General features: G+C 49.7%; 1 protein-coding gene across 1 annotated transcript; it reads left to right on the top strand.

The window, feature by feature from the left end:
- The first annotated feature begins 623 nt into the window (after positions 1 to 623).
- On the top strand, positions 624 to 13,361 carry lrwd1 (leucine-rich repeats and WD repeat domain containing 1). Its single transcript, XM_088616445.1, has 16 exons — positions 624 to 648; positions 1,610 to 1,716; positions 2,294 to 2,528; positions 2,819 to 2,938; positions 3,135 to 3,281; positions 3,986 to 4,096; positions 4,615 to 4,944; positions 5,240 to 5,357; positions 6,030 to 6,139; positions 6,865 to 7,072; positions 7,800 to 7,872; positions 8,782 to 8,922; positions 9,209 to 9,312; positions 9,769 to 9,930; positions 11,099 to 11,208; positions 11,963 to 13,361. The coding sequence occupies exons 2-16, from the start codon at positions 1,637 to 1,639 to the stop codon at positions 12,104 to 12,106; spliced, it is 2,193 nt and encodes a 730-aa protein (XP_088472571.1). The 5' UTR covers positions 624 to 648; positions 1,610 to 1,636; the 3' UTR covers positions 12,107 to 13,361.
- Positions 13,362 to 13,791: the final 430 nt, after the last annotated feature.

Here is a 13,791-nt window from a genome sequence, read left to right on the forward strand (position 1 = left end):
ACAGACCATCAGATAGATCCCAGTTTTTTGTGCTGTGATGTTCATGCTACTGCTTTTGGAGGTGGCCTGAGGCTGTGTTCTCCATTATGTTCGTTGAGAAAGGTGTATAGTTCATGTGTAAGGTTGTACGTAGTTTAAGTAATTATATTAGTGGGTGTTGTAATTATTTTTAAGACGCACTGGCTCACAGATGGAAACTGAAAGGAAGTAGTTTAAGAAAAATACTAAATGCTTCTTTGCGTACAGAGTTGTCTGTGTCTGGAACAGATCTCCCAGCAGAGTGGTTGAAGCCCAAACTCTGGCTTCTTCAGGATGCAGGACAAATTTACGGTTGACGACCTCGTTTGCAGCTTTTCTTACGTTTAAACATTTTGTCGTTATTGAATATAATTAGAAAGAGAAGGAAAAGCAAATTAATTGCCGTCAATATTATGCAATCAAACAGAAAAACAAAGCACTGCAAATTATATGATAAAAAAGATTCGATTCTTATTTCATTTTCCCCCTCGGGTTAAACCATGTGACCTCATGTACCGTCTTTGCCACACACAAAATGGCGGAACTACTGTGCTATGTGTCGTCATCGGTCCGGGTCAAAGGTGAAAGTTTAATTTTCCCGGGAAACTTTTGCACGTCTACAGCTGGAAAGTAAGTTTATCACATTCCTGCAAAGCCTCTTGCCTTTTTTTAATTCGCTGCTTTAACCTTTGTAATAATCTAATCGTTCAACTGGTGTGTCTCTTATCCGGAATCTGACATTGTTAAACCAATCAATCATTTTTTGAAAGTATGAGTGACTGAAACGTGTTTGGTGATGGAATGGGCAGATGATACTCATTGTGTATTTTTTTTTCTTGGAATTGAAATCGTCGCCGGTGCTTAGGGGTATTCATGAAGTGCTACTGGCAAGTTTTGAGATGCCTATTTTTATGTATACACGCAAGTTAATGTTTCACGCACAGCACATTTGCTTCAAAGAAATGGGTCTTTCAGTATGTTCATAAAATCATGTGCATATCAATTAACTGTAAAGTGCATTAGATGTCTGACAGTTTAATGAAGATAACTTTAATATCGAGAAGTTTCTCGCAGATGCAGTAGTAATATATACAGTATGTGATCGGTCTCGCCATAGTCCTTTTGCGAGTTGCATCACAGCAGGGGCTAATTTTTGGGGTTGATTGCGAAAAGCCGTAGTCGAAACGAAACGACTAAGCGGTGCCTTTTGTAATTTAAAGTGAAGATAATGTCCCTGCATTCTTCTCATCGGGGGCGTGTTTCATTTCTTCTTCTTCTGCAGTCACATTTCCTACAGCTTGGGCACCCGGCTTTTGAGATGCAAAGTTGGTCGAGAGGTGTTCTTTTTTTAAGCACCCTGCGTTAGGGCTGACTTCAACGACTTTCGCGAAAAAGAAAAATATGGTTTCACGCCCCTTTTTTAAAGCCTTTAATTTAAACCTGAAAACACCTTTAGAGTTCCCTCTGGCTCTTTTGTTATGAGATGATCTCTCGCTTTGTCCCCACGTCTCTGGGGCCCCGCCCTAGCGCAGTGGTGCCCATAGGCGGAGGGGTGAGGACTCACACGGCCGTGCTGTCCGTGTCTGTGCAGGCGACTGCGAGCTGTGCTGGACCGGCCATGTCGAAGATCACGGAGAAGCTCCTGCTGGAGAGGGGCTCCCCCAAATGCGCCAAGCTGGAGCAGGTCAGGAGGCTGAAGTAAGTGTCTGCTCTGGCCAGGTGTCTGTTTCCCCCTCTCTCCAGCGCCCCCACTGCCAGGCAGTTTGGGCTGTTCCAGGGTTTTTTAAACCTGCGGGCCACAACGCTGTTTTGAGGGAAAACAAAAAAAGTATTTATGCATCTTACTACAAGTAGCACAGTGCTACTTGTTTAGAACAAAACTAAAATAGGGTAATTTACTGTAAGGTCACAGCCTTGAAATTCCCAACCTGTGGTCTAAGTTTTTACGGGATGATAATGTTTGATTCCATAAGCAGTTTAATTGCTCCATGTGATTTGTTTTGCAACAGTGGGGAGATCAATGCAGTTCCAGAGTAGCCCCACTCCTACCATTATTGGTCATTTTCTAAATTAGTAAACACTTGAAAATTGTTTACATACTTGTCTGATTGGGTCCAATAATTACTCCATTTGTTATTAAAAGATTTGTATAAGAGGAATAAAAAAGAGTCCTGTGGCCCAGTGAAGTGTTGCAGAAATGCTTTCAGACCCCACTGTGCGTATGGAGGTGTGGAAGTGTGTGTTCCCGGGCCTGACCCCCTGCTCGTCCCCACAGCCTTTCCGGGCTGGATCTGCGCAGTGCGGACCTGCCCCTGCCTCTGCTGTCCCGGCTGCGCAGCCTGGAGAAGCTGGACCTCTCCAGGAACCGTCTGCAGGAGCTGCCCGCCGGTCTGCAGCTGCCCCGCCTGTGCTCCCTCGACTGCTCCGACAATGAGATGGAGGACGTGCTGTCACTGCAGTCTCTCACTGCCCTGGAAGAGCTGAGGCTGGAGGGAAACCTGTACCTCACTGTAAGGCTCCGGCGCGGTCATGGTCACACACAGACACGTGCTCATACAAACCCGTTAAACAGCACTGCTTCTGCCGTACCCTGCAACTAATCTAAATCTCATTCAGTTAAATCTGAATCAGTAAAACATACTTTTTTATGTAGTATATTTCAGGAAAAGTAGGTAATGTAAATGTTGTGTGTTTTAAAACTATCTCCATTGCAAATGGGGGGTGAAAGCACACACCTCGGTGTATGGCCATGTCTGGATGAGAAAGCAGATTACCAGAGCCTGCTGTGTGTTTGTCTCAGGTCAGCGACAATTACAAACTGATGTTCCTGCTGCCCAAACTGCGCATGTTCAACGGCAAGGACGTCGCTTCCTCGGCCAGTCACCTGCGCCACGTCAACAGCGCGAATCTTCGGAAACGGGTAAGCGTCTCGAAGCACAACGGGGGAGTCTGAAATCAGCTCTCGGGAGGGAGGGTGTTGGGCAGTGTTAAGTCCTTACAGGTTCCTGCAAACCATACATGGATTCCTGGATGTTTCTGAAGGGCCGTTTGCAAGAATCGATCAGTTTGTTTGTCTGTCTGTGGAAAAGGTGTCTCAGGTCTTCTCCTCGCCTCAGGTGGAGGCACTGTGGGAGAGCAGCTTCCGGCCGCCGGAGCCTCCCACAGCCGAGAGGCTCCAGGCCCTGGAGAAGGAGTTTGTGAAGGCAGCCCGCTCGCAGATCAAATACGGCCCCAGCTCCCTCAGCGACTACACCACGTGGCGGGTGAGTGGCTTGCATTCGGCACAGCTTGGGTTTCCTGCCTTTTGTGAGCTCTAGCTTTGAAGGTGTAGAAGAGGTCTTGGAGATGCTGTGCAGTAAAACTACTGGGAATACTTTCGCTCTTACGAGATGACTGTGATCTTGCCAGATGTGAGGAGCTCAGGAAGGCTGGGCTGAAACGGGAGACCTCTAAGGTAAAGCAGACTGATGTTCTAAGTGGTGCTGTTGGAGGACAAGTGGTTGACGCACTTCCTCCTGGAATAGTAATTTTCCAGTCCAGTGCCCCAGTATGGAGACTGCGAACACTGGTCTTCAGAACCACAAGATCCCATGGCAAACGTTAAAAACTTTTAAGATCCCATGGCACTGTTCAAAAGAGCAAGAAACTTACAGGTGTGTAATTTGTGTTTGTTTTGTCCCCTCGCTCGTATGGCCAAATTCTGTTTTTTAGAAGCTAACTAAAATCATTCAACTTGAAAAACGTGGAAAATCAGGTCTTCCCTAAAGATCTGCCTTAACTCGTGTGGCAGTTTCTCCCTCCTCCCCTGGACCTGGCTGCTGTGTGTCACCCCTGTGTGTTGCCTTCGAAGTGAAAGGAGCTTTGTGATCGAGAGTTGGGCAAATGCAGTTACTCACAGCCAGGGGGTCCTGGGGGTTCATTCGTATCCGGATTTCTCAGTCCTCGCTGTGCCTGTTGTGTCTTCCAGCTGGAGGGGATTGCTAAAGAGCTGCTGGAGACGCTGGCACAGGGGGACAAGGAGGAGGGAACCGAGAAAAAGCAGGCCGAGCCAGACGCCGTAGAAGACAACACAGACGCTGTAAGAGTCTTGTTTTATGTCTTGTAAAAGTATTGTTTTATGCAGTACTTCTAACAGAGCAATTTACCCATCCATCCTTTTCTAAGCACTGATTCCCAGTCAGCAGAGCCTATCCCAGCAAGCAAGGGGTGAAAGACAGGACACACGGACACACGGACACACGGACACACGGACACACGGACACACGGACACACACACACCAGGGCCAATTCTCCCAGCATGGCTGTAGACTGTGGGAGGAAACTGGAGCACCCAGAGAGAACCCACACAAACCTTGGAAGAACATGCAAACTCCACACAGATAGCACCTCAGGTCTGGAATTGAACCCAGAGCCCCAGCACTGCGCAGCAGCAATGCTGACCACAGCAGCACTGTGCTTCCTTTTGTTCATCTGGGCGAATGTTCTTTAAGGCTGTAAACGCAAGAGAGAACTTCAGAGGGTTCCATTATTTTGGGATGACGCTTCTTTTAGGGTGTTGAAAATTGAACCCGTGTTTCATTGTGTGTTTGATCCAAGGGCCCCCGCACCCCTGCGAAGAGGAAGGGTGCTGCCTCCAGTCCCAGCGAGGGGGCCCTCAAAAAACAGCGACAGGCTGATGACGCCCCCCCCAAAGCCAGCCCCCAAAAACCATCCCGCTTGCAGACGGAGCCGGGCCGGCCCAAGAGGACGATGGAGAGTCCCGGGAAAGAGTCGGTTTCGGGAAGTCCGCGGAAGAGCCTTCGTACCGCCAACTGCCAAAAACCCTCAGCGCTTTCCCGGCATCCTGGGACCCCTACCAAAGCTCCCACAAACCCCCAGCCAGCGGAGAGCGAGAAGAGGACACCCCGAAAAAGCACAAACCCCAAGGTTGTTCAGAGTGGCCATTATTCCGGTCCCCTTACCTCCCACTGCTAGATGGAGTGGGGATAATGTAAGACTCCCATTGCGTAGCTGTCCGCTCCATTAAAGGTTTTGCAAGCTCTTGTACAAACTGTAGCAGTCGGTTTCAGAAATAAGGAAACACAAATTCCTGTTTGTCTTAATTAAGGAAATTTTATGCCCTGTACTTTGTAAAGTTTCAAAAGTTGCACTTAGAAACCTGAATAATTGACTTTTCCTTCTCTCTGTCCTTGTGCCGCCCATCACTTGGTATCTTTCCCAGAAGCCCGTGTGTCTGGAGCCCCTGCATGTCCTCCAGTGTCACAGCAAGCAGGACAGCCCTGAGGACTTCAGCACCCAGCTGTGGGCCTGTGCCTTTGAGCCCAGTGTGGACAGTGGGGGTAAGTGTGTGGGGTGGAGGAACTGTCAGTTGCCACCCAGTGATGGGTGGGACACGGAAACAAGAAGTTTGCTAGTGTACATTGAAGATGTTTGCATCCAGTTGGGTTATCTTGAAACGGCTTAAATGGGGAGTGCAGGTCAGTTGCAGTTTGACTGAGGCGTTCTTGAAGCCTGGTTCCTGTCACTAACTGGCATGTCCTGTCTACTAACTAACAGTAGAGCTCCTGGAGGTAAGGTCAGGATTGGTTGGCCAATGCTTCCTGATTCCTGACATGATTCCTGTAGCCTCCTGGGCACTTGTAGGCTTGCGGTGACATCGGAGAGAGTCCTGCCATTCCTCCAATCAGTGCTAACTCTCCTGTCGGCCGCTGTGGAGCTCAGGGCGTGTTAAAGTGTCTCAATGAGTGGGCAGGTGAGAGGCAGTTACCTTCGTTGATCACTCTTTGCGGTTTTGGAGCCAGTTCCATCCACCTTGAAGTAAAACACAATTGTTACAGGAAAAAAAAAGGCCAACAGAAATGGAAGATTTGCTGAAAGTAATACATCTGCAGTAAGCCGAGAGCTTTTTTGAACCTTCCTTGAAGAAAGGAGCTTGTGAGAGCATGCGCAGAGCTCCCAGTTTGTGTTGTGACTTGCCAGTGCTTCATGTCAAGAAGTGTCCTCTCTCGCAGAATCCGGCCAGCGGACGTCCCGCACCGTGGCCACCTGCGGGGGCGAGTCGGTGTGCCTGATCGACTGCGAGACGGGGCGGGTGCTCAAGAAGTACAAAGTCCCGGGAGAGGTGAGTCCTTCGCCGATGGCTGACCGTGTCCCTTCTGCCACGCTCCCTGCTGAAGAGACTGCAGAGCTCTGCCCTGGAGACCCCTCCCCGTCCGAGCCCTGCCCCTGAGCACTAGGCAGGCATGGGGGGGGATCAAGCATGGGGACAGAGGCAGCAAGCTGGGTGCTGGACTGGCCAAGGTGCAGGACTACTGTTGCTGACTAGAGGCCAGTAGAGTCTGTTTTCAAAGAGAAGCTCTAAGTTCTACACAGAGAGGATCCAGTGAGCACTATCTGTACGACAGTGCAGTAGCTAGCATTGGGGTCCTGGGTTCGGTTCCGGACCTGGGGTGCTTTCTGTGGGGAGTCTGTATTTTCTCCTTGTGTTTGTGTGGGTTTCTTTCCATAGTCCAAAGTCAAAGACATACTCTTAGCTTAATTGGCTTCTGGGAAAGCTTACCCTGGTGTGTCTGTATCTGTGTGTGTCACTCTGTGCCCTGTGGAGGACTGGCGACCCACCCAGGGTGTATCCTGCCTTACGCCTGTTGCTTGCTGGGATAGGCTCCAGCTCCCGATCAGGCCTGTATTGGAAGAAGCGGTCAGGAAATGGATGGCTGGAGACTGGTCATTATCCAGGCAGCTCTGTGAAAGCAAAGGCGTGAAATGAAACTATTTGTGCTCATTCTGTTCCCGCCTGCCGTCTCTCCTCTTCCACCCCCTCCCTCTCGTCCCGCCTCTGCTCTCCAGGAGTTCTTCTGCCTGGCGTGGTCCAGTGTGCCCATGTCCCGCGCCGGAGGGGGGGTGCGGCCGTGCGGCGTGTTGGCGGTGGGGGGCAGGAGGGGGGTGGTGCAGCTGATCCACGCCCGGGCCAACTGCGCCTACGGGGAGTTCCGGGCCAGCCGCCGGGCCCTGTCCGCCCTGCGGTTCTGCCCCCACCGGGGCAGCTTCCTGTTCAGTGAGTACCCGCCACGCGAGCCCCGGCCAGGCGCTCTGCTGGCGCAGCGAGACACTGTGAGAACATCGAAGCATCTTCCATATTTCAGAGTGTTGGTCCCATTGCTCCTTATTTTGGATTGTGACATTGCGGAGAAAAAACTTTGCCTCCGGAGTCTGCTAGTTGCCAACAGAGCCTTACCACTGGCCCCAAGCCTTCACATTAAAAGAGTCTGAGACGGAGCAACTTCACACCGGCTCTGTTCTGTCAGAGATGTTAGACCTGAGGCCAGTGAAAAGAGCAGAGCTGAAACCCACACACCGGCACAGGAGTTATTATTCCCACTGCTGCTTGTTTCAGAATACTGTTCCCTTCCCTTCTTTGTCCATCTTTCAGTCAGCTCTGGCTGTTTTTGGTATCTGTTAATTCAGGAGAGCCCTCATTCTGTTGTAAAGCACAGAACATGCGTGCAGATTCGGGACCGTGCATCTCCGACATTGATTCAGGGGACCAACCGCATAATTTCCAAACAGTTCCTCTGCGATAACTCTTTATGCGTATTTTTGAGTACTGAGAAAAAGGTTGTCTTCCAAAAGAAGAAAAGAAAATCCATTTGGTTTATGTGCTTATGAAAGAAAACTCTTATCCCTGTGGATTTGCGCTGTGACTGATGTTGATGAGTGAAGATGGCGAAATTATGTTGCACAGCTCTAAAAATGACAACTTTCCATCGATTGCTTGCTCGCAGCGGGAGCGTATGACAACAGGATCGTGCTGTGGGACATCGGTGGAGTGGACAGCGACTACAACTTCAAAGTCAGGTAAAGAAGAGGGTCAGAGGGCCTGGATTGTATAACGAGGTGTGGGCCTTCTGCCTAATTGCATCAGTCTTCAGTAATGCAGAATAAGTATGAATTCTCTGGCGTCGGTGATGAGGAGAGTACTGCCAGTCTGCAGCGTTCCATCATCAAGAATGTTTCTTACCATCTAAAACCAGACTCCAGAAAGCAACAAGGAAAACGTGGAGTGAGTAGTCACAATAACAGACAGAATAAGGAAAGGAACAGATAATTACAGGTCTCTGTAGATATTCGAAGACCTGAGGAAAGTGTGGCCATGTGGGAGAAGCAGAGGCAGTAGAGGCGTGGATCATTTCTATTGATGTATCCTCTCAGTGCAGATCCTCATGTGTGAGAATATGAGGGGAAAGAGGGCACGGTAGACTCTTCTGTTCACATTGTGCCCTCATGACATCAGCAGTTGCGCCTCCCAGTGTGTAGTACAGTGTGTATTATTGCATTGTCCCTTCCTGCAAAAGAACAGCTTTGTCCTTTGGGAATACCAGGGTTGTTATCAAAGTGTTTTTACAGTCAGTACTCGCATTCACTGAATGGACTGTGGCTTCTGGAAGTATGCTTGGAGCCTTGATTTTTTTTTGCAATGTGTTCATGCTTCCTTGACCTTGTAGACCTCATGAAAATAGGTCCATGTCTGAAAATGTACATACGTTGACTGTGCTGTGGTGGGACCTTTTTAAAAGAACGGCCAGAAGAACGCAAATAGTAATGATCTTGACAGGTGCTGGTCTCGCCGGTACCCCAGGAGAACCTTTACGGACATCTTGGACCAGACTGGACTCTGATGTTTCAGGATATAGTGTTGTGTCCACACTGCTGGCTAGCTTTAGAAGCTGTGTGTGTTCATCGCCTCGCTCCTTTGTTTCTCTGCAGCCAGTTACTGACACTGGACGCCAACACCATTCCCCTCCACCTGAATATGCCCCCCTCCTCACCAGAGCGCCACCTGCTGGCTGCGTGCGACAAGGGCCTGCACTGCTTTGACATCCAGCTCAGCAAGAGCCAGCTGAAGAGGTGAGCAAGCGCCGTCAGGATTGTCAAACCGACTCCAGACGAAGAGTTTTGAAATGCGTTGGGTCCGACCTGATCCGAAGAGATCGGCCTGAGTGTTTCATGAGTGTTGCAAATTCTACCTGTGTGAGCTGACTGCTGGGCTCCTGCTGGGATTGGGCAGCAAGGATGTACAGTGAAAAATCTCCCGCAGAGCACATTGGTTTGTGTGAGGGGTTGGAGAAGCCCGGTTGAGTACCTGATCTCAGAATGCAGTGCGCGTCCCTTTCACTCTCTGTCTCTCTGACAGGTCCAGTGAGTTTGAGATCCTGTTCCCTGTGTATGCAAAGGAAGACAAGGAAAATAATTACCGCACCATTGATGGGATGGCATTCCTCAGCGATGACGTCATAGGTATGTCCTGCTTCTTTTCTGCATTTCCATACAACCCTGAGGTGGAGAGAGAGAGAGAGAGCCCTGTGCCACTGTGTCAGTGGAAAAAAAACTTTGTTGTGCTCAGTGATAACGTTCTCTAAATAGTTCCCTTAATTGATTTTTTTCTTTTAGGATGCAAATAGCACTTTTTTAACTATAGTTCTGTATAGGATGACTTGTTTCCACAGAATCTTTCACGGGGCCCTTGTCGAGAGTCTTTTTCTAAGCACAGACCCACAGAGCCAGTGCTGTTGTAATGTTGGTGTGAGGATTCGCCTTCCCCAGAGTTTGTTTGACGTTGAGGAGCTATGCAAAGTCTGGCTGCTTCACGAGACCAATTCACGAGAGAGTCAGTGTTGTGAGGAAACGTAGCATTTGATTTCGTCCTACGAAGAAGCTGAGCTGTGCCTCCTGTGTCCCATCCTTTTGCGTCAGTCTCCAAGAGTCACATGCAGGGCTCCATCTACGTGTGGAGCTGGAGCAAGACCCTCGCCTCGCGGTCGGGCAGGAGCAGGAAGGAGGTGCGTGCTGTCCTCCTGGCCGAGCTGCAGTGGTCCGGCACTGACCTTCCGTACCTGTCCCTCAGCACCTGCCCAGGTGAGTGCGCACATACCACCGGCTGCCCTGAGGAGTGCTGGGTTTTCACCTATGAGAAGGAGGCCGAAGAACGGGGCACCTTTGAAACGAAAGAGTGACTCCGATTCCTCGAGGAACCACCTAGTCCTCTTATGTTGTTGAATCACTAAAAACCCAGGAAGTCTAATGGGTTGAAATTACTGTTGCCTTCTTTTACGATCTAATCGTGGTCCCCAATTCCTCTGCTTCAAGTTTTCTAGACCTTTTTAATTGAGCTATTGATTTATTTAAGACTCGGCCCTGGTTTTACAGAGCTCCAGTCCAGCAGATATTGTAGGTAACCATTCAATCAAAGATTTGATGAATTAATAAGGTGGTGTGTTCATTTGGTGATCTGACAGCACAAATAAGAAGACCCTTCATCTCTCAAATTACTTGAGACCAGTAACTTGCAAGTGTTCCTGCTGTTTAAAAAGCAGGTAATTTAGGGTGATCTACTTGGTTAGGGGCTGTCAAGCTGCAGAGTTAAAGAACTGGTCAGACTGGAGAGGCTGTAGCTGAGAGACAGCACGGTTCTGTATCCCTTACCTAGTACGTGATGCTTCTTAAATCCAAGAGCGTACATTAATTTGAATAAAAACACCCAAAGCAAATTATATATTTATAGGCTAGAAATACTGCCCAAGTGTGCTTGTGCTGAAACGCCCCATTGCACCACTGGGTGGAAAGCCCCTCAGTAAAATTACTGGCTAATTTAAACCTGAGAACAAGGGCCGACTTCATTTCAGCCATCTTCTCTAGCCTGCGTGCTGTCGCTTTGTGTCTACTTAACCATGTGGCCTTTAACTGACACATTCCTGTGACTCCTGCATCAGCTGGACTGTGCAGAGATTAGACTTGGGCCAGACCAGCCACCTCGGCTGGAGCTGAACATTATGCCCAGGGAGAACCTTCTCAACCGGAGCCCCGGGGGTTTGGGAACACCTGCTCTGACCGGATCACTTTCTAACAGCACAGCTCCCCTGAATATTGACAGGGCTGCACTTGTAGTTCCTGCCTTGTTTTCTTCCTGTTCTGTTCGCCTTCCTGCTGGTCTGTTTTCAACTGTCCCGCTGTGGAGGGTCGTCTGGGACTACTGTGTGTCTGGGGAGTCTTCCTCCCTGCCTGAGCTGTGTGTGCCTGTCCGCAGGTGAGGGGTACGTGGTGTGTGGGGACGAGAAGGGGGGTTTGTGGACGTACCACCTCGAAGACCAACTAGACAGCAGAGCTAAAGCTGGGAAACTCCTCTCCCCGACTCAGGTGAGAGTCATCGCAGACCGTCACAATTCCAGCCTGAACACACTCGCTCAGCCTTCCTTTGCTTTGTGCCTGTGTGTGTGCCATGCAGTGGGCTGCTGTCCCACCAGGGCGTTCCCTGCCCTGTGCCTGCTGCCAGCTAGGTTAGGCTCTGGCTCCCCTGCGGCCCTGATGTGGAAGAAGCTGTTAGGAAAGGGATGGGTGGAGGCAGACAAGTTACTTGGCGACAGCTGGGCAGGAGCCACCCTGTCATCGTACCCAGTTTCTCTCCTGGTCCGAATGTTCTGGCCCACACGCACACATCAGCTTCCGCTAAATCAGCCTTTCACTAAAGCCACCCTGAGCCAGCCAAGGTAAATGCCTTCTCATCCCTTGTAAGTGGTCAATTGGATCAGCTAATGAGCAGGTCAGATGATGAGCTCAGATCTGGGATCAGATATACCAGGAGCCCATTGCTTGCCAGGACAGGCTTCGTCTCCCCCTTGATCCTGCATGGATTAAGCTGTTAGAAAAGGGAAGAATGGAATAATCCCGGTATGAGGTTTCTGTGAGTGAATATGCAGTCCCTTACAGCACCAGGATCATCACCCCCCAGCGCTGGGAGGTCGAGCCTGTCCAGTGTCTCCCCAGGATGTCTGCATGCCACCTCCTCATGCGGGGGACATCGGTCCTCTGACATTTCATTTGTTATTTTGTTCGTGTTCGTGGCGCTTGCCCAGTGAGGACAAAAACGCCAGCTGTCTCCTTGTCGTGCCAGGTGCTGGAGTGGCCGGCCCCTGTCCGGAAGGGTCACGGCCCCGTACGGGGGCCCTCGGTTAACAGTGTGGCCCTGGACCCCAAGCTGCGGTACCTGGTGGCCCTGACGGACAAGAACATGGCGGTGATATGGAAGAGGGTCTGAGTGAGAGCTCCCTCCTTGCATCTGGCTTGCTGGGAGTCTTCTCGGTTCCTAGCTTCCTCGTTCCACTCCTCGTCTTCCTCTGCCTTTCCTAAGACCCCTCTCTTTCCCCCCCCGGCTCCAAGTCTTTCCCTCTGTGTCTTGTGTCCATTTCCCGACGCCCCGGGATGTCCTGTGTCATCTGGAGGTGTGGGCAAACTTGCGGTGTAGAAAGAAAGGATTTCCAGATCGGCAGGACCCGTGAGCCTTCGCTGTCTCCAGGTGAATTAGATCCTTGTGAAAAAATCCCACAGAGCTTTTCCGGATTCTGGGAAGGAGCCCAGAGTCCTGCTTCATGAGCTCCTCTCCCCAGCAGGAGTCCGGAAGAGCGGCTGTATCTGCTAACATCCCCATTGATCCAGTCATAACCTTCATTGGAGCAGTTTAACAGCTTTTCCCTGGTCTTAAGTTGCCCGGTGTCTGAAAGGTTTAAAAAGCCCAGTGGACACCTATGACTTTTCCAGGACTGGGATCAGGAGCCTCTGGTCTACAAGGTTAAGAAGCCGGCAGACTCCCCACCTTGGGCTGCTGTGGCCTCTGTGGGCTGCTTTAGGACTCTGAGGTCTGGATACACATCTTTACACTAAGGGTGGTGAGGGTCTGGAACAAGCTACCCAGGCATGCAGGCATGGGGTGGGTAGCCTGACAAACTACAGGTTACAGCAGGATTTAATCCTGGAATCGGTTATCTGATGGCACCCTAAGGAGTAAAGCAGACAAGCAGACTTGTAGCCTTTTTTTACATTCTTTAAAGGAGACCATGCCAGTAGTCCTCAATTAGTAAATCATTAGTGTACCAAATTTCTGTTTTTTTTTTTTTAACATGCTCACCTGTATTTTAAATAGTTGTAAGAGATGAATGCTCAGGGAATGCAGGAAATTGTGATTATGTGAAAAATGCATCTGGCTGTTCTTCTCTTGACTGATACCAGAGCAGCAGTGTCCCAAACTGCAGACAACAGCATGAATGAGGTAGTGTACCTAGTAGTTTTGTACAATTTTAACATAACCCCCTCTGATTAATATTTTACACTGTAACACTGCCTTTTAATTTGTTTCACATTGTGTAGAACATGTAAATGGTTTGTGTCAACAAGTGTCTTGTGTGTTGCTCCTACAAGCTCAGTGTTTCAAATCATATCTTTGTAGCTTTGTTTTTGCTACCTGCCTGTAACACTCTGCATTTGTCTACATTAAAAGACTTCAGAATTTTAAATAATTTCGAGTTTCTTTTAAAGCTTCTACTCTATTACCTAATCCTCCAATTTCGATAATAATCAAATTTGTTTTACTAGTGCAGGATGTAGAGCACTGATAACAATCTTGAAGGAGCAGTGAGTCTGGTACAGGCTCATGTGGTTCTTCACTAGTGACAAAACTCCTGTCCAGCTTCTAATCCTGAAGGGCTACTGTAGCTGCAGATCAGCTGCTCGCTAATATCCTTGTCCCAGTATCTCCACATACCGTGGAGCCCAGTCCTGCACCTGTTGCTTTCCGAGATGGGCTTCTGCTCCCCAGCCACCCCGAGTGCATGCAGCGGTTTGAAGATGGAAGGGATAGTGGAGGCTCAATGTGCGTTTATTACCAATCCCGGCCAAAGCGCCGGACGCCGTCGTGCTGTGGCAGGCAGTCACTCTGTCTGGGGCGCA

The sequence above is a fragment of the Lepisosteus platostomus genome, chromosome 22, assembly GCF_059453375.1.
Source record: "Lepisosteus platostomus isolate fLepPlt1 chromosome 22, fLepPlt1.hap1, whole genome shotgun sequence".
Taxonomy (NCBI): Eukaryota; Metazoa; Chordata; class Actinopteri; order Semionotiformes; family Lepisosteidae; genus Lepisosteus; species Lepisosteus platostomus.

Excerpts from the sequence above, each read along its gene's own strand:
- lrwd1 (XM_088616445.1), top strand. The coding sequence starts at position 1,637 with ATGTCGAAGATCACGGAGAAGCTCCTGCTGGAGAGGGGCTCCCCCAAA. Across the intron at positions 3,282-3,985 it reads GCGACTACACCACGTGGCGG|CTGGAGGGGATTGCTAAAGA; the intron begins GTGAGTGGCTTG and ends TGTGTCTTCCAG. Across the intron at positions 9,313-9,768 it reads CCTCAGCGATGACGTCATAG|TCTCCAAGAGTCACATGCAG; the intron begins GTATGTCCTGCT and ends CTTTTGCGTCAG.